Source organism: Podarcis vaucheri (genome assembly GCF_965113315.1).
Source record: "Podarcis vaucheri genome assembly, chromosome: 12".
NCBI classification, from domain to species: Eukaryota; Metazoa; Chordata; class Lepidosauria; order Squamata; family Lacertidae; genus Podarcis; species Podarcis vaucheri.
The window spans coordinates 62,526,572-62,548,267 of NC_138750.1; the positions used below are offsets into that span (position 1 = coordinate 62,526,572).

At 47.7% G+C, this 21,696-nt stretch overlaps 2 protein-coding genes across 4 annotated transcripts in view; both read left to right on the forward strand.

Annotated features, from left to right (window-relative positions):
• Nucleotides 1-1,963: 1,963 nt before the first annotated feature.
• On the forward strand, nucleotides 1,964-11,335 carry LOC309514919 (zinc finger protein 783-like). Its single transcript, XM_082192413.1, has 6 exons — nucleotides 1,964-2,865; nucleotides 4,577-4,966; nucleotides 5,356-5,473; nucleotides 6,942-7,118; nucleotides 8,562-8,672; nucleotides 10,192-11,335. The coding sequence occupies exons 1-6, from the start codon at nucleotides 2,842-2,844 to the stop codon at nucleotides 11,163-11,165; spliced, it is 1,794 nt and encodes a 597-aa protein (XP_082048539.1). The 5' UTR covers nucleotides 1,964-2,841; the 3' UTR covers nucleotides 11,166-11,335.
• An 8,234-nt stretch (nucleotides 11,336-19,569) lies between these two features.
• Nucleotides 19,570-21,696, forward strand: part of LOC309515002 (erythroblast NAD(P)(+)--arginine ADP-ribosyltransferase-like) — a 187,533-nt gene continuing 185,406 nt past the window's right edge. For 2 of the 3 annotated variants that reach the window (XM_082192585.1, XM_082192583.1), the window contains exon 1: nucleotides 19,570-19,868. In XM_082192585.1, coding sequence (XP_082048711.1) covers nucleotides 19,803-19,868 — 66 coding nt within the window. In that variant the 5' untranslated portion in view covers nucleotides 19,570-19,802. Of the gene's footprint in view, nucleotides 19,869-20,142; nucleotides 20,903-21,696 lie in introns of all 3 variants that reach the window. The other variant, XM_082192584.1, reaches the window with a different exon arrangement.

A 21,696-nucleotide genomic window follows, 5' to 3' on the forward strand; every position in this document is an offset into this window, starting at 1 on the left:
CTCTCTGTGTTGGATTAAAACCAGCCAGTTGTGCTGATCCTGCTGTGTGCTAATATCTTTCTTGGCCCAAGCAATGTTTGCAGTGAAAGTTTTAATTTTTAAAGAACTCTGTTCCGCTCCCCACACACCCAGCCACTTCTAGGCAGAAAATAGTTCTGTATAACTTGGAAAACTGGCATTGGTATTGAAGGATAGAAGAAACCCATATTTTTGCCCTGGGCAACACAGGTGACTCCCTTATGAGGAAATAATGCAATGCTTGGGACTTTTTAGTTTGGAGGAAAAGATGAGGAGAAGAAGAAGAAGAAGAAGAAGAAGAAGAAGAAGAAGAAGAAGAGAGTTTGGATTTGATATCCCGCCTTTCACTCCCCTTCAGGAGTCTCAAAGCGGCTAACATTCTCCTATCCCTTCCTCCCCCACAACAAACACTCTGTGAGGTGAGTGGGGCTGAGAGACTTCACAGAAGTGTGACTGGCCCAAGGTCACCCAGCAGCTGCATGTGGAGCAGCGGAGACGCGAACCCGGTTACCCAGATTACGTGACTACCGCTCTTAACCACTACACCACACTGGCTACTGAAAAGTCCCGTCCCCCCTCAATAACTAGAACTCCTGGTTATCCAATGAACTGGAATGTTGGGAGATTCAGGAATTATAAAAAAAAGAATTTCTTCAAGCAATGCAGAGTACAGTGGTACCTTGGTTCTCAAACTTAATCTGTTCCCGAAGTCTGTTCCAAAACCAAAGCGTTCCAAAACCAAGGTGTGCTTTCCCATAGAAAGTAATGCAAAACAGATTAATCCGTTCCAGACTTTTAAAAACAACCCCCAAAATAGCAATTTAACATGAATTTTACTATCTAACGAGACCATTGATCCATAAAATGAAAGCAATAATCAATGAACTGAACTATAAAATAAATAAGGCAGTGTTGTAGATGAGGATTATTTCTTACCTGCACTGATGATAGTCATTGTTTGGATTGGGGGGCTTTTATCCATTTTCACAGTCACAATCAATCAGTAGCTGAACTGGGTTCCACACAGTCAAAAACAAAAACGCAAAATAGCAAGAACAAAAGCACCAAAATTAATCTGTTCCGGAAGCCTGTTTGACTTCTGAAAGGTTTGAAAACCAAGGCGCAGCTTCTGATTGGTGCAGGTGCCCGGGAAACAATAGCCGACAGCCACATTGGACGTTCACCTTCCAGAAAATGTTCAAAAACCAGAACACTTATTTCTGGGGTTTTGGCATTTGGGAACCAAGGTACCACTATAGTTAGTTAAAACAAAATTTAAAAATTCCTTCCAGTAGCACCTTAGAGCCCAACTAAGTTTGCACATGAAAGCTCATACCAATAGCAAACTTAGTTGGTCTCTAAGGTGCTACGGGAAGGAATTTTTTTATCTTGTTTCGACTATGGCAGACCATCACGGCTGCCTACCTGTAACTGCAGTTAGTTTTATATCACACTTCCTCCAAAGATCACAGAGTACTTCACAACATAAAAATACAAGATAACACAAAATACATAGCAAATGAAAAAATAGCTACCCTTCCACCAACACACTGAAAAGGCCACAGGCTTCTGTTAAACTACGGAACTCACTCCCACAAGAGGCAATGATGACCACCAACTTGGATGACTTTGAAAGAGGATTAGACAAATTCATGGCAGAGAAGGCTATCGATCGCCACTAGCCAAGATAGCTGATCACACACACACACACACACCATTTGACTGGCAATGCCCATCAACTTTGTGGGAGTCTGTACCCCCTCAAATATTTTAGGGGGGTTTGAAAGGACCTTGGCTCCTATGCTCAAAGTCGTGGGTTTGAGCCCCACGTTGGGCAAAAAGATTTGTCGCATTGCAGGAGGTGGACTAGATGACTCTTGGGTGTCCCTTGTTGTTGTTGTTTAGTCGTTTAGTCATGTCCGCCTCTTCGTGACCCCCTGGACCAGAGCACGCCAGGCACTCCTGTCTTCCACTGCCTCCCGCAATTTGGTCAAACTTATGCTGGTAGCTTCGAGAACACTGTCCAACTATCTCGTCCTCTGTCGTCCTTGTGCCCTCCATCTTTCCCAACATCAGGGTCTTTTCCGGGGAGTCTTCTCTTCTCCTGAGGTGGCCAAAGTCTTGGAGCCTCAGCTTCAGGATCTGTCCTTCCAGTGAGCACTCAGGGCTGATTTCCTTCAGAATGGATCGGTTTGATCTTCTTGCAGTCCATGGGACTCTCAAGAGTCTCCTCCAGCACCAGAATTCAAAAGCATCCATTCTTCAGCCTTCTTTATGGTCCAGGTCTCACTTCCATACATCAAGGGTGTCCCTTGCAACTCTGCAATTCTATGATTCTTCAAAGGTTGCCTGTCACGTATGATCTGGTTGAGATTCCTGCACTGCAGGGGGCTGAAGTAGACGACCCTCGGGGTCCCTTCCAGCTCTACCATTCTACGAACTCTGCACATCCCCAGAGGCGCGCAGGAGAGCCCCTCGCGCGCGCGCGCTTGGCAAGCGGAACAGGTTTCCCACGGAGCGCTGCTAGGCGCGCATTATTTGGAGGGTGCCCTAGCCAAAAAACCTCCGAGGGGCAGGATCCGCTCCTATCCTCCGCGGGTGCAAGCGAAGCTCCCTTTGCGCTTGCTCGCTTTCTGCGGCGATGCTCTCCCAGGCCCGCAGGCGGCGGTGCAGCTCCGGAGTGGCGCCGGTTCCCCTCCCTAGTCTGCACCCCGCCTCCCCGCTTTGCAAAGCTGCTCCCGACATGCTCTGAGCTGCGGATCCCAGCGCCGGCCCTCCGCACCAGCACCGGACGGATCCCTCGCCGGGACCCTCGGAGGCGCCATGGCCGAGTGGGCGCCCGCGCAGGTAAGCAGCGCGCGCTCCCCAAGCCCGTGCGCCCTTGCATCTCTCCGGCTCCTCCTCCTCCTCCTCGCGTCCGCTGGGCTTCCTGGATCCTGCTCTTTTTGCATGGGAAGAGGATGCACTTGGCGCCCGGCTGATCCGGACGAGCGTTCCCCTCCCTCCGGGGTACTTACCCCGCATTTACCCCGCTCCGCTCCCCTCCTTCCCGGTGCAAAAGGGAAAGGGAACGGCGGCGTAGGTTCTTAGCAGGCGGGATGGCGGAATTCTGCGGGTGGAGATGCGCGCTTGCAGCCTTGTGCTGTGTGAACGGGGTGCTTAAATTCGGAATCAGATTCTTCCTTTAATGGAACTCTGCCTCTGCCTCTGCCCTCCCCGTGCCTGGTTGTGGCATTTGCACCTTTGGTGCAAAGGGACCAAGTGGGGAGCAGAGATCTATTAAGGGGCAAGGAGAGTTGTTGTTGTTGTTGTTGTTGTTGTTGTTAGTGCTTTATTCTAAGGGGGGGAAAGGTGTTGGTACTCACCATGAAGTTGTCACAGTAAGTGCCACACTTTTAATATATATATATTTGGGGGGGGGGTACCAGTACTACGTATCCTTGTGGTAACTGTGCCCCCGAAGGACCAGGTGCGCAGCCTGGGAGTCATTTTGAACTCACAGCTGTCCATGGAGGCGCAGGTCAACGCTGTTTCCAGGGCAGCTGTCTCCCAGCTTCATCTGGTACGCAGGATGAGACCCTCCCTGCCCGCAGACTGTCTTGCCAGAGTGGTGCATGCTCTTGTTATCTCCTGCTTGGACTACTGCAATGCGCTCTACGTGGGGCTACCTTTGAAGATGACCCAGAAACTACAACTAATCCAGAATGCGGCAGCTAGACTGGTGACTGGGAGCGGCTGCCGAGACCACATAACACTGGTCTTGAAAGACCTACATTGGCTCCCAGTACGTTTTGGAGCACAATTCAGAGTGTTGGTGTTGACCTTTAAAGCCCTAAATGGCCTCAAAGGCCCAGTGTACCTGAAGGAGTGTCTCCACCCCCATCGTTCTGCCCGGACACTGAAGTCCAGCTCCAAGGGCCTTCTGGCAGCTCCCTCCCTGCGAGAAGTGAGGTTACAGGGAACCAGGCAGAGGGCCTTCTCGGTGGTGGCACCCGCCCTGTGGAACGCCCTCCCACCAGATTTCAACGAGAACAACTACTACCAGACTTTTAGAAGACATCTGAAAGCAGAACTGTTTAGGGAAGCTTTTAATGTTTGATACATTGCTGTATTTTAATATTTTGTTGGAAGCCGCCCAGAGTGGCTGGGGAAACCCAGCCAGATGGGTGGGGTATAAATACTAAATTATTATTATTATCAAGGCCCCTTCCCAACCACCGTGATTCCATTATAACAGGCATGTCTGACAGGTAGATTGTGACCTACCAGTAGATCACTGGATGTCTGTGACAGATCCCTGGCAGATCCCTGGTTCCCTCCAAAGAAGATGAACCCCCAAGAAACAAGCATTCCTCCTTCCTAAATATAATTCCCTGCATTATAATATTTATATCCTACTTTTTCTCCAAGGAACTCAAGGTGGTGCTTGAGAGACGCGTTGCAGGCCAGTCTTCCCCAACCTGGTGCCCTCTACATGTTTGGAGTGTTTTCAGAAACGGCAAAAACAAAAAGCTTAGTTCCTTTTGTGAAAAAAAATAACCTGTGTCCTTGACAACAGGCTCCGGAATGGGACGCTGAATTGCGGGGCGCGCCGTCTTCCCTGCAGTCCCCTGCCATCCTCGAGTGTCCGGCGGGGCAGGTGACGGAGGCGTCTGTCTGGACTCTGGTGGCCGCTGTCCAGGCGATGGAGAGCAAAGTGGACGCTTTGACGTCTCGGCTCCTGAGCCTGGAGGGCAGGACAGGGACGGCGGAGAAGAAGATCTTTGAGTGCGAGAAGACGGAGCTGGAAATCGGGAACCAGCTGGAGGGCAAGTGGACGGTGCTGGGGACCCTCATCCAGGAGTACGGCTTGCTCCGGAGGAGGCTGGAGAACCTGGAGAACCTGCTCAAGAACCGCAACTTCTGGATCCTGAGGCTCCCACCCGGTGTCAACGGGGAGTCTCCCAAGGTAGGTGGACCCTGCCTGACGATAACAGGAGCAAGATTGCGCTGGGGGACTTTGTGGTTGGGTTGATGGGACCAGTTCAGTGTACGGAAAGCTGGAGCTGGGAGGAGACACGAGCTCCCCTGGCTCTCTGGCCTTGGGTTAGTCGCTGGCAGGAGCCAGCCAGCAGTAAATCACACTGTGCAAGTTAGACTTAACTCTTTATTAGCAAAAGCAGGATTTTTTTTTTAATTATTATGTTTTCCATAATTATAACAAATACCACATAACAAAACAATCGCAGGGGGTTGAGCTAGATGACCTTTGGGGGTCCCTCCCCGCGCTACCCTCCTGGGATCATTCGTTTCCCAGGGTGCTCTGGGGCATCAACTTTTGTGGTTGACTCCTTGCAGGTGACCTTTGATGGCAGCGGTGCCTTTTCCCAGGAGGAGCGGGAGAAGATGGAGGACTGGCAGAAGGAACTCTACAAGAACGTCCTGAAGGGGAACTGCGAATACTTGATCTCTCTCGGTAAGAGCCGGCGGGAGAAAGGAGGCTTCTGGGCCCTGCGTTCACCCTGGCCTGCCTCCGAATTCTCCATCACTTTGTTGTTGTTTTTTCAATTTTTTTTATTGATTTTCCAAATTTATAACAAACATATAAAAGAAAACATCAAAAAGAAACACAAACAAGCAAACATAAATCCAAACTGTAATAATTCCATTTTTGTTAACATTGTTGGGAGACTTCCTAGAATCCCCCTGGCTGAATTTCCATATATATCATTGTAGCAGTTTTCCAAAACGAATTTCTCCTAAAAATTACTTAGTCAATTAACCTCTTTCTTTCTTTTCATTTTAACTTTAAACATATTGTTCTATAGCATCACATATTTAAATCCTAGGCCAATCTGATACTAGGAAGTAATTGAATTCTCCTTCACTTTGGGGCTGTCCTCAGTCTCACCTCTTCCGTGCCACAAAATACCCGTTTTCCGCATTGGTAAGAACTCGATTGCTCAGTGTGGCAGCCCCTACACTTCGGAACTCCCTGCCAATTGATACCAGGCCAGCGCCTTCGCTGTAGTCTTTTTCAGCATCTGCTAAAAACACTACAGTCATACCTCTTGTTACATTTGCTTCAGGTTGAGCGTTTTCAGGTTGTGTCCTGCAGTGACCCGGAAGCAGCAGAACGGGTTACTTCCGGGCTTCGCCACTCGCACATGCGCAGTTGCACAAAATGACGTCATGCGCAGAAACAGCGAATCACGACCCATGCAGACACGGGTCACGTTCTCCTCAGGTTGCAAACGGGCCTCCGGAACGGATCCTGTTCGCAACCAGAGATACCACTGTATTGCTTAGACATAAGCAATGCTTAGAAAGTTAAGGTCGTTCCAATGCTGTTTCAGTCCTTTAAAGTGCTGTTTCTTGATTTTTATGGTTTTATTTTTTTGCAGACCGCATTGAGGGATAGGGTTTTTTGCTTTTGCAATCAGGCCTGTATAAATTTTACGAAACAAATGAGTAAATATCCTTCTATTCCCCTAAAAACAGGCCTTCCACCCCACTCTCTAAACTGAGGATTTCCTGTATTTAGCTAAATATGTTAAGATAACTTGCAAGTATCAGATTGGCCTAGGATTTAAATATGTGATGTTATAGAATAATATGTTTAAAGTTAAAATGAAAAGAAAGAAAGAGGTTAATGGACTAAGTAAATTTTAGGTGAAATTAGTTTTGGTAAAATTGCTACAATAATATATATGGAAACTCAGCCAGGGGGATTTGAGGAAGTCACTCAACAATGTTAACAAAAGTGGAACTATTACAGTTAGGATCTATGTTTGCTTGCTTGTTTGTTTTTTGATGTTTTCTTTTTGTATTTGTCGATATGTTTGTTATAAATCTGGAAAATTAACTTCTTTTTTTTTTTGGAAAAAAAAAACCCAACTAAGGATGTCCTGTCCTTTTCTCTTTTCTCATTGCAACCCCAACAGATTATGCAATCTCCAAACCAGATATTTTGTCCCGGATTGAACGAGGGGAGGACCTGGGTCCCGGCGAACAGCAGGACGCAGACTCCAGGGAGAACCTCGGGGATGCCAGCGTGGCTGATAACCCCTTGCAGAAGCAGCAGATCCATCAGAGAAGCGCGGCTCCATCCTTTGTCCCAGGTGACTGTTCCAAGCCGCTCCTTGGTGTTTGGGGGCTGGGGTGGGAATCTTTGGGTCCCTTTCACCTCTACGGTTCTGTAGGTCTCTCAGGACTGGTGTTATGTGGTCCCGGCTTATTTTCATGGCTTATTTTGCCGTGTGTGCCAATAAATCTGATCACACTGGTGTTATGTGGTCCCGGCTTATTTTCATGGCTTATTTTGCCGTGTGTGCCAATAAATCTGATCACACTGGTGTTATGTGGTCCCGGCTTATTTTCATGGCTTATTTTGCCGTGTGTGCCAATAAATCTGATCACACACAGGCAGCCATTGGCCGAGGCAGATCTTAGCAGGGTGATTGTAGCATCATGGCATGAAAGAGAGGTCCGGGGGTCATCTTTACCAACTGCACTGGCTCCTGGTGGAGTACAGGGTCAGGTTTAAGGTGCTGGTTTTGACCTTTGATGCCCTATGCGGCCTAGGACCCTTGTACCTATGGGACCGCCTCTCCTGGTATGCCCCGTGGAGGACCTTAAGGTCCACAAATGACAACACTTTGCAGGTCCCAGATCACAAGGTGGTTAGATTGGTCTCAACTAGGACCAGGGCCTTTTCAGTGCTGGCCCCGACTTGGTGGAACGCTCCGTCACAAGAGACTAGGGCCCTGCGGGACTTGACATCTTTCCGCAGGGCCTGCAAGACAGAGCTGTTCTGCCTGGCCTTTGATTTGGACTCAGTCTGACCCTTGTGTTTCCCTCCCCTTATGATCTTGATCTATGGGCTACCTTTAAAATGAGGCTGCATTTTAAATTGCATTTTAACCTGTATTTTAAATTGTTGTTTTTTTCTTTTCCTATTATTTTTTTACTGTAATTTTACTGGTGTTAGCCACCCTGAGCCTGGCTCTGGCCGGGGAGGGCGGGGTATAAATAAAATTTATTATTATTATTATTATTAGTGAGCTCCATGGCCCAGTAGGGATTTGAACCCAGGTCTCTCCCAGGTCCCAGTCCGACACTCTAACCACTGCAATACACTTCCAATGAAAGCAATTCTGGGGGGGGGGGGGATGATTATTGGTTTGTATGAAGGGGTTTTTTTGTTCTTGTTTTTATTATGTATGTTTTATTAAGTTTCTACCCAAATGCAATTTTGGTTTTAAACGCAGCATAAGGAGTCTCTATAGGAGTATATTGTATTTTAAAATGGGGTTTCAGAGTTTTTAGGGGTTTTTCGAATGTCTTATATAGATTTTTCAGTGTCATTGTTCTGTATGGGACAATAACTATAAAGATATCCTATCATATGTATTTTCAGTTTTCACCTTGTATTTTTTTCTCGTGAACTGCCCTGAGGTCTACAGATGAAGGGCCCTGTAGAAATTTGATAAATAATAATGATGACAATTCACAGATCTTAAGAAAGGAAGAAATCCCATCTTCTTCTCCCATCTCCTCTGCAGGCTCACCTGAGTCCATCTCGGAGGCTGCCTCCTCCTCACAGGTAAAACAAGAGCAGGAGCCCTTGGCTAAGGAGGAAGAGGAGGAGAGTCCGGGGAGCAAAATAGCCCCAGGTGAGTGATCAATGGCCCTTTTTTAAAATCTGAAAGCCAGAAATGTGTAGCTGTTAGGCTTTTTATTCTGGAGACCAATGGGTCTGGAATTAACATCCCAGCGGGATCTTTCTCCATGGAAAAGGCTCTTAGATGCTTCCAGAGGATATATTGGGGGACCTTGAAGGGGGGGGGTGTTTGGGGAGAAGAATGCTGTCTTGTGCCTCCTTTGTGGTGGAGATGCCTAATCTCTCCACTCCAGTGGAGTAAAGTCAGAGATCCTTCTGCCCTCACAAGAGGCCTTAATCCCTTGCATTCATAAGTGGCAAATACCGATTTCCTCTTCTTCCAAACCTTTAACTCCCCTGCCTTTTTTGTTTTTGTTTTGCAAGCCAGTTTTGCAGTGAAGTAAAGCTCCAGGGATCAGGCCAAGCTGCCATCTCCGGAGCAAAATGTTGCTTTGTTTGCCTAAAGTCATAGAATAATAATAATAATAATAATAATAATAATAATAATAATAATAATAATTTTTAAAATAAAAAAATTCCTTCCAGTAGCACCTTAAAGACCAACTAAGTTAGTTCTTGGTATGAGCTTTCGTGTGCATGCACACTTCTTCAGATACACAGATACACAGAAGGAATGTTTTTATTTTGACTATGGCAGACCAGCACGGCTACCTATCTGTAAATAATAATTTTTATTATTTATACCTCACCCTTCCCAGTTCAAAAACCAGGCTCAGGGCGGCTAACAACAAATTTAAAACACTTAATTGTAAAAGCAGCATAAAATACAGTATAAAAACATGAACAACAATAAAATTCAAAAATCAATTTAGAGGAAATAAGCATTAGGCAATCCCCAGGGCTAGCTGGCTGAATTAGTCCTATTTGGGCCAGCGAGGAGGCCAGGGGAGAATTGGCTGTGGGGTCTCAGAGCGGGTAATCTTCATAAAAGGGGAGAGGGAGGGAAGGGAAGGGAAATAAAAGATCAGGCTGGATTCAAATTAAAGGCCAGGCGGAATAGCTGTGTGTTTTCTACCCTCTGGACCTCTTGTGGAGGAGGACACAGGAAGAAGGGTCTCAGATGGTGACCACAGACTCACCTGTGGATTTAGACGCAGATTGTGCATGGATAAATATAACAATACTTGGAACGCATTTTTGTAAAATTATAATGGCTTGGTAATACAGTGGTACCTCGGATTACGTACTTAATTCGTTCTGGAGGTCCGTTCTTAACCTGAAACTGTTCTTAGCCTGAAGCACCACTTTCGCTAATGGGGCCTCCTGCTGCCAGAGCACGATTTCTGTTCTCATCCTGAAGCAAAGTTCTTAACCCGAGGTACTATTTCTGGGTTAGGGGAGTCTGTAACCTGAAGCGTCTGTAACCCGAGGTACCGCTGTAATCGTATATTCATTGCAACAATAGCAGTGCTTATTGAACTATTTACAGCCTCGAGCACTTTTCCCTCCCCCACTCACTTCTTTCTCTTTATTTGTTCACAAATAAAAAATGAAATAAATTGTTGATGCAGTGGACAGCTGGCTGATGCACCAAAAATGTGGGACCCCTGAGGAGCTGGAGCCCCACTGGACTCTGGCAGAGAGATCGGAAGAGAACGTCTACCAGGACGTGAACGGCGGCTACGGTCTTGGTCAAGCGTTACCCCAGGGCTTCGCCGAGCAAGTCTTCCCTGGGGCAGCAGAGAGGGATCCTGTCCCCCCGAACGGACCTCACCTCCAACGGGGTTCCCCCGAGCGCCCCTACATCTGCGCCGACTGCGGGCACGCCTTCGCCCGGAAGGAGAATTTCACCCGGCACCGCCGCTCCCACCTGGGCGAGAGGCCTTTCTCCTGCCGTGAGTGCGGGAAGGCCTTCGTCCACCAGTCGACGCTGACCACGCACTACCGCACCCACACGGGGGAGAAGCCCTACGGCTGCGCCGAGTGCGAGAAGCGCTTCGGCCGCCTCTCGACCCTGGTGGAGCACCAGCGGACGCACACCGGGGAAAAGCCCTACGCTTGCGGCGAGTGCGAGAAGCGCTTCAGCCGCCTCTCGACCCTGGTGGAGCACCGGCGGACGCACACCGGGGAGAAGCCCTACCAGTGCGCCCAGTGCCACAAGCGCTTCACCCGTATGACCAACCTGACGGTGCACCAAAACACCCACGGCGGGGAGAGGGCCTATTCCTGCACGCGCTGCGGGAACAGCTTCCCTCAGAAGGCCGGATTCCTCAAGCACCTGCGTTTCCACGCCCGGGAGAAGCTCCACCAGTGCCAGGACTGTGCCAAGAGCTTTGCGTGCAGCTCGTGGCTGCTCCGGCACCAGGCGGCGCACTCGGGCGAGCGGCCAGAGGGTCGCTCCTGCTGCCATGCCTGCGGCAAGGCCTTCCGCTGCCAACGAAGCCTGAAACTGCACGAGCGCAGCCATGCCGACGCAGCGGGCGGCCCGTGGGTGACGCAGCCCGACAGCCAGGCTCCTTTCGTGAAAACGGAGGAGGTGGGGTGACGGAAGGGGGCAAGCAGGCTGTATGGCGAGGGTCTCCCCTTCTGAAAACCCCCAGAAAGATTCAAGGCAGGCAGCCTGTCTGGCTCTGGCACATAGCTGACTTGGGTTAGCAATAAATCTGATTGTTATTTTTATATATATTCTTTATTGATAATAAAATGTAATATGGAGATTTGGGTTTGTTTCTCTCTTCCCCCGCCTTTTCTCTCTCTTTTCATATATAATCATAATAATAATTAATAATAATAAGAATAATTTATTATTTATACCCTGCCCATCTGGCTGAGTCTCCCCAGCCATTCTGGGTGGCTCCCAATCAAACGTTAAAAACAATACAGCATTAGATATTAAAAACTTCCCTAAACTGGGCTGCCTTCAGATGTCTTTTAAAGATAGGATAACTGCTTATTTCCTTTACATCTGAAGGGAGGGTGTTCCACAGGGCAGGTGCCACCACTGAGAAGGCCCTCTGCCTGGTTCCCTGTAACCTCACTTCTCACAATGAGGGAACCGCCAGAAGGCCCTCGGCGCTGGACCTCAGCGTCCGGGCAGAACGATGGGGGTGGAGACGCTCCTTCAGGTCTACTGGACCGAGGCCGTTTAGGGCTTTCAAGGTCAGTACCAACACTTTGAATTGTGCTCGGAAACGTACTGGGAGCCAATGTAGGTCTCTCAGGACTGGTGCTATGTGGTCCCAGCTTATTTTCATGGCTTATTTTGCCGTGTGTGCCAATAAATCTGATCACACACAGGCAGGCGTTGGCCGAGGCAGATCTTAGTGGGGTGATTGTAACATCGTGGCATGGAAGAGAGGTCCAGGGGTCATCTTTACCAACTGCACTGGCTCCCGGTGGAGTACAGGGTCAGGTTTAAGGTGCTGGTTTTGACCTTTTAAGCCCTATATAGCCTAGGACCCTCATACCTATGGGACTGCCTCTCCTGGTCTTCCCCGCGGAGGACCTTAAGGTCCACAAATAACAACACTGTGGTGGTCCCGAGCCTCAAGGAGGTTAGATTGGTCTCAACTAGGGCCAGGGCCTTTTCAGTACTGGCCCCGACATGGTGGAACGCTCTGTCACAAGAGACTAGGGCCCTGCGGGACTTGACATCTTTCCGCAGGGCCTGCAAGACGGAGCTGTTCCGCCTGGCTTTTGGTTTGGACTTAGTCTGACCCTTATGTTTCCCTCCTCTTATGGTTTTGGTCTATGGGTACTTTTAAAATGAGGCTGCATTTTAAATTACATTTTAAGCTGTATTTTAAATTGGTTTTTTTTCTCCCTCTCTTTTCCCCTATTATGTTTTTACTGTGATTTTATTTTATTGGTGTTAGCTGCCCTGAGCCCGGCTCTGGCCAGGGAGGGCGGGGTATAAATAAAACTTCTTCTTCTTCTTCTTCTTCTTCTTCTTATTATTATTATTATTATTATTATTATTATTATTATTATTACCAGCCCCTTGTAATGCAGGAGTCACAGCTAAATGATAATATCATTTAAGGGACCCCGAGGGTCATCCAGCCCAACCCCAAATGCGGGAATCATAGAATCATGGAGTTTATTTATTTCATAGAATCATAGAATCATAGAGTTGGAAGAGACCACAAGGGCCATCGAGTCCAACTCCCTGCCAAGCAGGAAACACCATCAGAGCACTCCTGACATATGGTTGTCAAGCCTCTGCTTAAAGACCTCCAAAGGAGGAGACTCCACCACACTCCTTGGCAGCAAATTCCACTGTCGAACAGCTCTTACTGTCAGGAAGTTCTTCCTAATGTTTAGGTGGAATCTTCTTTCTTGTAGTTTGGATCCATTGCTCCGTGTCCGCTTCTCCGGAGCAGCAGAAAACAACCTTTCTCCCTCCTCTATGTGACATCCTTTTATATATTTGAACATGGCTATCATATCACCCCTTAACCTCCTCTTCTCCAGGCTAAACATGCCCAGCTCCCTTAGCCGTTCCTCATAAGGCATCGTTTCCAGGCCTTTGACCATTTTGGTTGCCCTCCTCTGGACACGTTCCAGTTTGTCAGTGTCCTTCTTGAACTGTGGTGCCCAGAACTGGACACAGTACTCCAGGTGAGGTCTGACCAGAGCAGAATACAGTGGCACTATTACTTCCCTTGATCTAGATGCTATACTCCTATTGATGCAGCCCAGAATTGCATTGGCTTTTTTAGCTGCCGCGTCACACTGTTGGCTCATGTCAAGTTTGTGGTCAACCAAGACTCCTAGATCCTTTTCACATGTACTGCTCTCAAGCCAGGTGTCCCCCATCTTGTATTTGTGCCTCTCATTTTTTTTGCCCAAGTGCAATACTTTACATTTCTCCCTGTTAAAATTCATCTTGTTTGTTTTGGCCCAGTTCTCTAATCTGTCAAGGTCGTTTTGAAGTGTGATCCTGTCCTCTGGGGTGTTAGCCACCCCTCCCAGTTTGGTGTCATCTGCAAATTTGATCAGGATGCCCTTGAGTCCATCATCCAAGTCGTTGATAAAGATGTTGAATAAGACCGGGCCCAAGACAGAATCCTGTGGCACCCCACTAGTCACTCTTCTCCAGGATGAAGAGGAACCATTGATGAGCACCCTTTGGGTTCGGTCAGTCAGCCAGTTACAAATCCACTGAGTGGTAGCATAGTCAAGACCGCATTTTACCAGCTTCTTTACAAGAATATCATGGGGCACCTTGTCAAATGCCTTGCTGAAATCAATATTTATTACATTTCTGTGCCGCCTTTTCCCTTGCAAGGAGCTCAAAGTGCTTTACATGGGTCTCCTCTCCCCATTTCATCCTCACGACAAGGTTAGGAAGGGTCCCTCCCCAAGGGCCCAATCCCCTGCAATGCGGGAATCTCTTGCCCAATGTAGATCACAGCTAATGTAGATCAACAGACTCCTTGAACTCTGTTCTGCAATGCAGTACTGAATAATGTCTGACCAACTGGGAATTTTAGTGTGAAGGCACCATACTTGAAGCCCTAAGGGGAAATTTTTAGCAGGGGAGGAACCAAACCCCCAGGAGAGAGGACTACTGAATCTTACAAATATGCTCTCTTGGCAGCCAGACTTTTAGACGACAACAACAACAGTGGTTTGGGATTCATTTTCAGGAAGTGATTGTTAGCGCTTGAGAGCCAGAAAACTGAGGGGCACAAATCTATGGTGTAACTCAGTTTGGAGTACTGTGTACAGTTCTGGATATTTTCAAATTCTACAATATCCAAAAAGGATATTGTAGAATTTTTTTTTTTTGATCAAAAGATTGCATTTTATTATTTTTTATTTGGATGCTAAAATGGTCTTCCTTCTTCCAAGGTAAATGGGACCACTTTTTATATTACATGCCTCTTAGAGTCTACTTCCCATTATCGTACACAGCTAAGCCATTTTGACCTAACCTTTCCACTTGGGTCCGAAGGATCCTATCACAATTTTCAAATAGCTTATTGTAGAATTTTAAAAGGTTTGGAAAAGGGCATCCAAAATGACTGAGCGAGTGGAGAGACTCCCCTGAGAGTTGCAGCATTTTGAGTCTAGAGGAAAGGCGAGTTCGAGGCGACATACTAGAAGTTTATAAAATTATGCCTCTCTCAAAACACCAGAACTGGTGGACCTGCAGGGAAGCTGAATGCTGGAAGATTCAGGTCAGATAAAAGACGGGACTTATTCACGCAGCACAGAGTTTAACTGTGGAACTCCCTGCCACAGGAAGCAGCCATGGCCACCAACCTGGATGGCTTTAAAAGAGGGTTAGACAAATTCATGGAGGAGGAGGAGGAAAGGGCTCTGGGTGGCTCTGGGTGCAAATCCTGCTTGTCAGTTTCCTTTTGGGGCGTCTAGTTGGGCCCTGGGCAAAGAGGATGCTGGATTAGACGGGTCATTGGCCTGATCCAGCGGGGTCTCCTTAGGTTCTTTTGCATAGATGATGAACCTGGGACTGTTGTTCTGCCCCCCCTTACACTGATGCTCCCCACAACCTCTCTTCGTAGGGGTCCTCCCTCTCCACTAACCGTTTCCTTCCCCCTATATCATTTTTGTCCAAAACATTTACCACCATATACATTTTTAAAAACACTAACCGTTTCTGAGCAGATTTGAACAAGCTGGACACCCCCACCCCCCCACAGCTCAGGTCACAGGTGGCAGTTGGGATTCTGAAGGGAGGGAGGAGGGCCCCCCAGGTGTGCGCAGAGGCTCCGCCCACTGGTCTCATGCTTCTCCCAGGAGGGAGGGGCTCCAAACTCATCCTCCCTTGACCCCGAGGCAGACAGTTTTCTTGAGCTGGTCCACAGCCACCCCTGCGAAGGAGGACAGCAGCTCTCTTCCTTCCGCTTATGGTGGAAACATCACTTCCTATCATATCCTTCCTATATTAACTCTCAAAGATGGACAGGCTGCCCAGAGGAGGAGAAAGAGACCCCTCCCCATGGGCTCAGATTAATGGCTTGAACTCAATCGGGTAACCAGACCTCTGAGCCCAGACTTCCTATGCAGACAAGGTCTCACTGTGGCCAGCAATTGTGCTGCAGCATCGCGCACTCGCTACAGCTTCTGGATCAGACATGGGGGAAGCTCCACATAGAGCGCATGGCAGTAACTCAGTCCTGAAGTACTCAGTGCATGAACCACCGGGGCAAGGCTTCCCTGGTCCAGGAATGGCTGTTGGGCCAATCGTAGCTGGTCAAAGGCCACCAGAACGCAAAAGGTTTAAGACTTGGTAGAGGAGATGAGTTGCAGCCTCCATGTGGCCCCGTTCAGTTGAACTCTCTGAGACGCCCACCTGAGATCTTCCCACTTGGCATCCTTTCCCAGGACACTCCATTCCATTCCTCTTCCCACCCACTTTTCCATTTCTTCCCCAGCAGCGACTCAGCCTTCCTGGGCCGCTGGGCTTTGGGCTAGTTAGTCTCCCCCGGGAAATATTTTTTCCTGAAAGGTGGCAGGTGTGTACGTGTTGTGCTTCTTCAAACCTGGGGGTTCCTACTACCCACCCAAATCTGCTAATATTTCTGCTGTTAGCTAGATAAGGATCAGCATTCAGAGAACAAGCTTGCTCTCTCTGTGTGTGTACAATCCCTTCTGCTTTCTGTCTTATTCAATAATATACTGTAATTTCAAAACATACCACAGATTGATTGCTCAAATGGACCTCAGTTTCCTCCTTTTTGGCTTTGCTAATCTGCAGACGTGGGTGGCGCTGTGGGTAAAAGCCTCAGCGCCTAGGGCTTGCCGATCGAAAGGTCGGCGGTTCGAATCCCCGCGGCGGGGTGCGCTCCCGCTGCTCGGTCCCAGCGCCTGCCAACCTAGGAGTTCGAAAGCACCCCCGGGTGCAAGTAGATAAATAGGTACCGCTTACCAGCAGGAAGGTAAACGGCGTTCCGTGTGCTGCGCTGGCTCGCCAGATGCAGCTTTGTCACGCTGGCCACGTGACCCGGAAGTGTCTCCGGACAGCGCTGCCCCCCGGCCTCTTGAGTGAGATGGGCGCACAAACCCCAGAGTCTGTCAAGACTGGCCCGTTCGGGCAGGGGTACCTTTACCTTTACCTTTAATCTGCAGCCACTTTTGTTAAAATAGATATTGATAAGTAAAATGATATGCTGTTTCTGTGACTGACCCATTCTGTGACTGGCCCATTAAAAGAATGGGCGTGTTCCTTTCTTGTACTGCAGGCCGATATGGGAACAGGATGTGCAATTTATGAAATTTATGACTACTTGCTTGCTTGGAAATCAGACCCTCCAAGTGTCCTTATTTTCCAGAGACATTCCTGATTTAGAGAAGCCATCCCAGTTTCTGATTTGATCCCAGAATGTTCCGCTTTTCCATAGGATGTCCCCATTTTCACTGGGGAAATGTTGGAGGGTATGGAGTTATCCGACCCCCGAGCCATCTGAGGGCAATCCTGTATAGGGAAGGGTGGTTTTTTTAATGTTTAATGTTTTATTATGTTTTTATATTTGATGTAAGCTGCCCAGAGTGGCTGGGGCAACCCAGTAAGATGTGGGGTATAAACAGTAAAATTATCATTATGGAATGGGAGGTCCCTATTTTCATCGGAGAAATGTTGGAGGTTATGGGAAATGTAAGGAGACACTCATTTGGCGTGTGCCTGTTACCTGCTGACTTTCAAAGGGAGAGCAGCTTGATCTCTTTTGCCCTGCCAACCATTCCCTCCTGCAGCCGGAAACTGTGCTGCCCCCAAAATGGACCAATCTTCTGCAAAACGCAGTCTCTGTTCCCATTTCACTAGAAGACTATTGCAAACTTTGCCATGATTCAGTAACTGCAGTTCCTCTCACCACTGCCAGATGTCATTGCAGCACCAGTCCTAGAGGGGATCAGCTGTCACCTTCTGCAAACTGGTTTTCATTTGAAAAGTCCCCCTTCCAGTCTCCCAGATTGCCATTGGGGTCCTGTCAGGATCACACACACACACACACACACACACACACACACACACACACACTCTCCCCTGCTGCGTGATGCTTGCCTTGTGAGGGGGAATACCAGAAGAGAGGCAATGGGGGGGGGGCATGGAAATGTGCTCCAGTTCATATTTAAAGGCGAACCAACCTAATTCACACTTTCTTGAAGAGCGCGAAAAACAAAAGACAGCCATCTTTGGAATTCTCACTTCTTTGGGTTTTGTAAGCCAGTCCTCTAGCCAAATAATGTGCGTAAAAATGCACATGTCAGGGCAAATAGTGCATATAAAAGTTTATACAGTGATCATTTGGTTCCCAAATGCCTTGGTTCCCAAACACCAAAACCCCGGAAGTGTTCCGGTTTTTGAACGTTTTTTGGAAGCCGAACGTCCGACGCAGCTGTTGGCTTTGTTTCTGGGGCACCTGCACCAACCAGAAGCCACGTCTTGGTTTTTGAACATTTCAGAAGTCAAATGGACTTCCAGAACAGATAAAGTTCGAGAACCAATGTACCACTGTATTTGGCACTTTTTGCTATTTATTTTGCGTTTTTGTTTTTGAGGCTTTTCCAGTTAGTTTTTGTGACTGTGTGGAACCCAGTTCAACTACTGATTGATTGATTGATTGATTGATTCATTGTGTGACTGCGGAAATGGATAAAAGTCCCCCCCATCCAATGACTATCAACAGTGCAGGTAATAATTTTTAAAATTTTCTTTATTATCTACAATACTGTCTTATTCATTTTAATAGTACAATACATTGATTATTGATTTCATTTTATGGATCAATGATCTCATTAGATAGTAAAATTCATGTTAAATTGCTGTTTTAGGGGTTGTTTTTAAAAGTCTGGAATGAATTAATCCTTTTTGCATTACTTCCTATGGGAAAGTGTGTCTTGGTTTTGGAACGCTTTGGTTTTGGAACGGAATTCCAGAACGGATTAAGTTTGAGAACCAAGGTACCACTATTGTCAAAAATGGAATAGAGAAATGCATTATTTTAGGAGAAATTGCTTTGCAAGCTTGTACGTGTTAGACAAACTTTCATATAAATCTATGTATATTAGGAGTAAGTTGAACTAAGATGGGGTGAATTTTCAGCAGGACATGAAGCAAATATATACTCACAAATTGATGTGGAAATGTGGAGGACTGGACTTAAGAATCGAAAAATGAGAAATGAAGATAAAATTTGCCCACCCCTAACCCGAACCTAAGCTATGGAATACGGTACATCCCTAGTGGGGTGTCATGTATTTATTTATTCTTATTTAGCAAGATACGCACACACATATATAATTTAAAATACTGATGAAAACAGACTTTAAAAACATTAAACATATCTGAATTATCAAGATATATCTACAAACCAATAGCTTTTTAAAAGCAATGTACCCAATGAAATTCCATGTCTCTGTGGAAAGGAAGTCTAAGCAGTGTTTAAAAGAAGCCTGCCCAATGAAGGAGGGAGATTATGTGGCCCTTGGGCAGGGCCATTTTGAGCATATCCGGTGCCGTGGTGCAAAGATCCCTCCCCCTTCCCCAGAGTTGTCACCCCTTCCCAAGCCTCTGCAGGGATTGCTCTCCTCCCGAGGAGGCTTGGGAAGGAAGCTGCACGTCCACCAGCCCTATGGTTGAGGGGGCACAGCTGGCAGGCGTGCAGGGAAAGGGGAGGCAAAGCCACGCAGCTCCCACACTCGCTGGGGTGCCCCTGAGAGGCCGGTGCCCTGGCGCAATGAGCCACTAAGACCAATGGGAAAGACAGCTCTGCACTTGTGAAAAGTCCCAGTTCCAGAGATGGGAGTCGGGCAGGCCAATCCGTCAAGTAAACTGATCCCAAGCTATGGAAGCCTTTGTATACTAATAGTCGCCCCTCTAATGTGGCTGAGTAGCAAACCAGAAGTGCACATTGAAATGCTCTTTGATGGTGTTGAGGGGAAGGATGTAGAGAAACAAGCCTCTCCCTCTGTGAAAAACAAGACCTATCATTGGGTATGTTTTTGCTAGAATGAACTTAGTTAAACATTGAGGAAAGGAGCTTCCCCCGCCTCCTCTCCGCCCATGAAACCTCAAATCCGCCTGTTTCCTGTTTCTGTGAGAAAAAACACATAAAGCTGCAAGTAAGTTTCAAATGGAAGCGAGCGTGCAGAGAGAGATATCCGCTCTGCCTGCAGCTAACTTGCTTCACCTCAAAAACGAACAGTGTGGACAATGAAGTCCCCTCTCCACAGAGTCCTGGTGTTGCATCTGATGGGAATCTTCACAGGAGACAATCAGGTATGAAAAGGCACCTTGGAGGGTGGAGGGGGGGCAAAGGTGGGCTTCAGGCCAGAATTCAATCTTAAATCTGGACTTTAAAACTTTCAAAAATAGAGTAGAAACAGATTAAAGGACACTCCTTTTTTGGAGGTTTTATAGCAGAGGGTGGATGGCCATCTGTCAGGCATGCTGCGTAACTTGACCTGTGATAGGAGCCTCTATCGCAAAGTCTCACCTTCCCAGCCTCTTCGTACGCTAAGCTACTTACCCATCTTGTTCTTTTCTGTTTGAGGTCTCCCCTAACTGCAGCCCAAGACAAGACCGTTTTTTAGGCAACGAGTTAACACTTGACATGGCCCTGGATTCCTTCGATGACCAATATGTGCGCTGTGAGATGGAGAAGGAGATTGCACGGCTAAACCAAACAGAGTTCCTCAAAAATAAAATTTATGGCGAAGCCTGGAGAGAAGCAGTCCGCTTGATGTATTATAGTAACTGGCCCAGAAACCTCAAGCCAGAGTACGCTGCAGCAATCATGGCTTATACCCTTGAAGAACCCAAGTTGTATCCTGATTTCAACGCAGCTGTAAGAAAAGCTGGGGAATCCAAGGAATATTACCTGAATAATTTCAACTTCAAGACCTTCCACTTTCTCCTGACCAGAGCCCTTCAGGACCTGAGGACCTCCAACACCTCCTGCTACAAGGTGTTTCGAGGGGTCAGAAGTATCCACTTCAGTGCTACTGTTAAGGATATGATCCGTTTCGGTCAATTCACGTCCTCATCACGGCAAGAATGGATTGCCCATGATTTCGCTGCAGATCCTAAATCGGGAGTTGGAAAGCCTGTGGCCAAAACCATCTTTGAGATTAACACTTGTCATGGGGTTCTCATCAGAGAATTTTCTTCCTGCCCCATTGAGGACGAGGTTCTGATCCCACCCTATGAGCAGTTCAGGGTTGAAAGTTCCAGAAAGGATGATTATGGTGCAACCCGCATAAAGCTCGACTCTGCTGGGAAATTCAGCAAATACAACTGTGCATATGCAAGTGGTAAGAACCCAAGCAATTCTTTCCTTCCTTCCTTCCTTCCTTCCTTCCTTCCTTCCTTCCTTCCTTCCAAGAATGGAAGAGGGATAACTGTCATTAGTCATACAGTAGACCTATTGATACCAGTAGATGTAAGTCAATTTATTTCATTGCTCCCACTCTGGATATGTCTAATGTTGGATGTCAACCCCTAATATAATGAAGTAAAAGCAGCATCAAATAGCAGAGTTAAAATTATAGTTACAAAGCAGAGGCAAAGAAAGCAAAAGAAAGCTAACGGTGCCCTATATCTGGGATGGGGACCCTCAGGCCCAGGAGCTGAAGGAAGATGCCTGAGGACTCTCCCTTGGCCACAGCCCTTTGCCTCCTGGGCCCCACTCCTCACTGGCTCAGCTCTGCAGCCTCCTCACGTACTTTTCACGGTGTGGAATGTGCTCGTGGGGTGCAATAATGCCGAGAGAGACGGGGGTGGGGGGTGGATGTCCCCTTTTGGAGCATGAAGGACAGGGGCGCCGACTTATAAAAAATATTGGGGGAGCCCGCGAAAGCTCATGAATAATTAATAAGCTCATGAATATGCAGATAAAGTGGCACCGCCTCCTCGTGAGCGAATAGGGGAGAGCGTGCTGCGCCTATTAATCAGCTCCGAAGGAAATTGGGTGGAGCTTTTGCTCAGGAGGGAGGGCAGGAGGCATGCAGCCCGACCCTGTGCATTTTGGGCTGGGGGAGGGGCGGTGGTGGCGCTCTGCTGGAGGGGCACCCGAGATTATTGGGGGGGCAGAGCCCCCCCAAACGAA

What these genes read in the sequence shown, in the direction of transcription:
- LOC309514919 (XM_082192413.1), top strand. Translation starts at nt 2,842, where the DNA reads ATGGCCGAGTGGGCGCCCGCGCAG. An exon ending in CCGAGTGGGCGCCCGCGCAG is followed by an intron (nt 2,866 to 4,576) that starts GTAAGCAGCGCG and finishes CCTTGACAACAG; the next exon opens with GCTCCGGAATGGGACGCTGA. An exon ending in CGAATACTTGATCTCTCTCG is followed by an intron (nt 5,474 to 6,941) that starts GTAAGAGCCGGC and finishes CAACCCCAACAG; the next exon opens with ATTATGCAATCTCCAAACCA.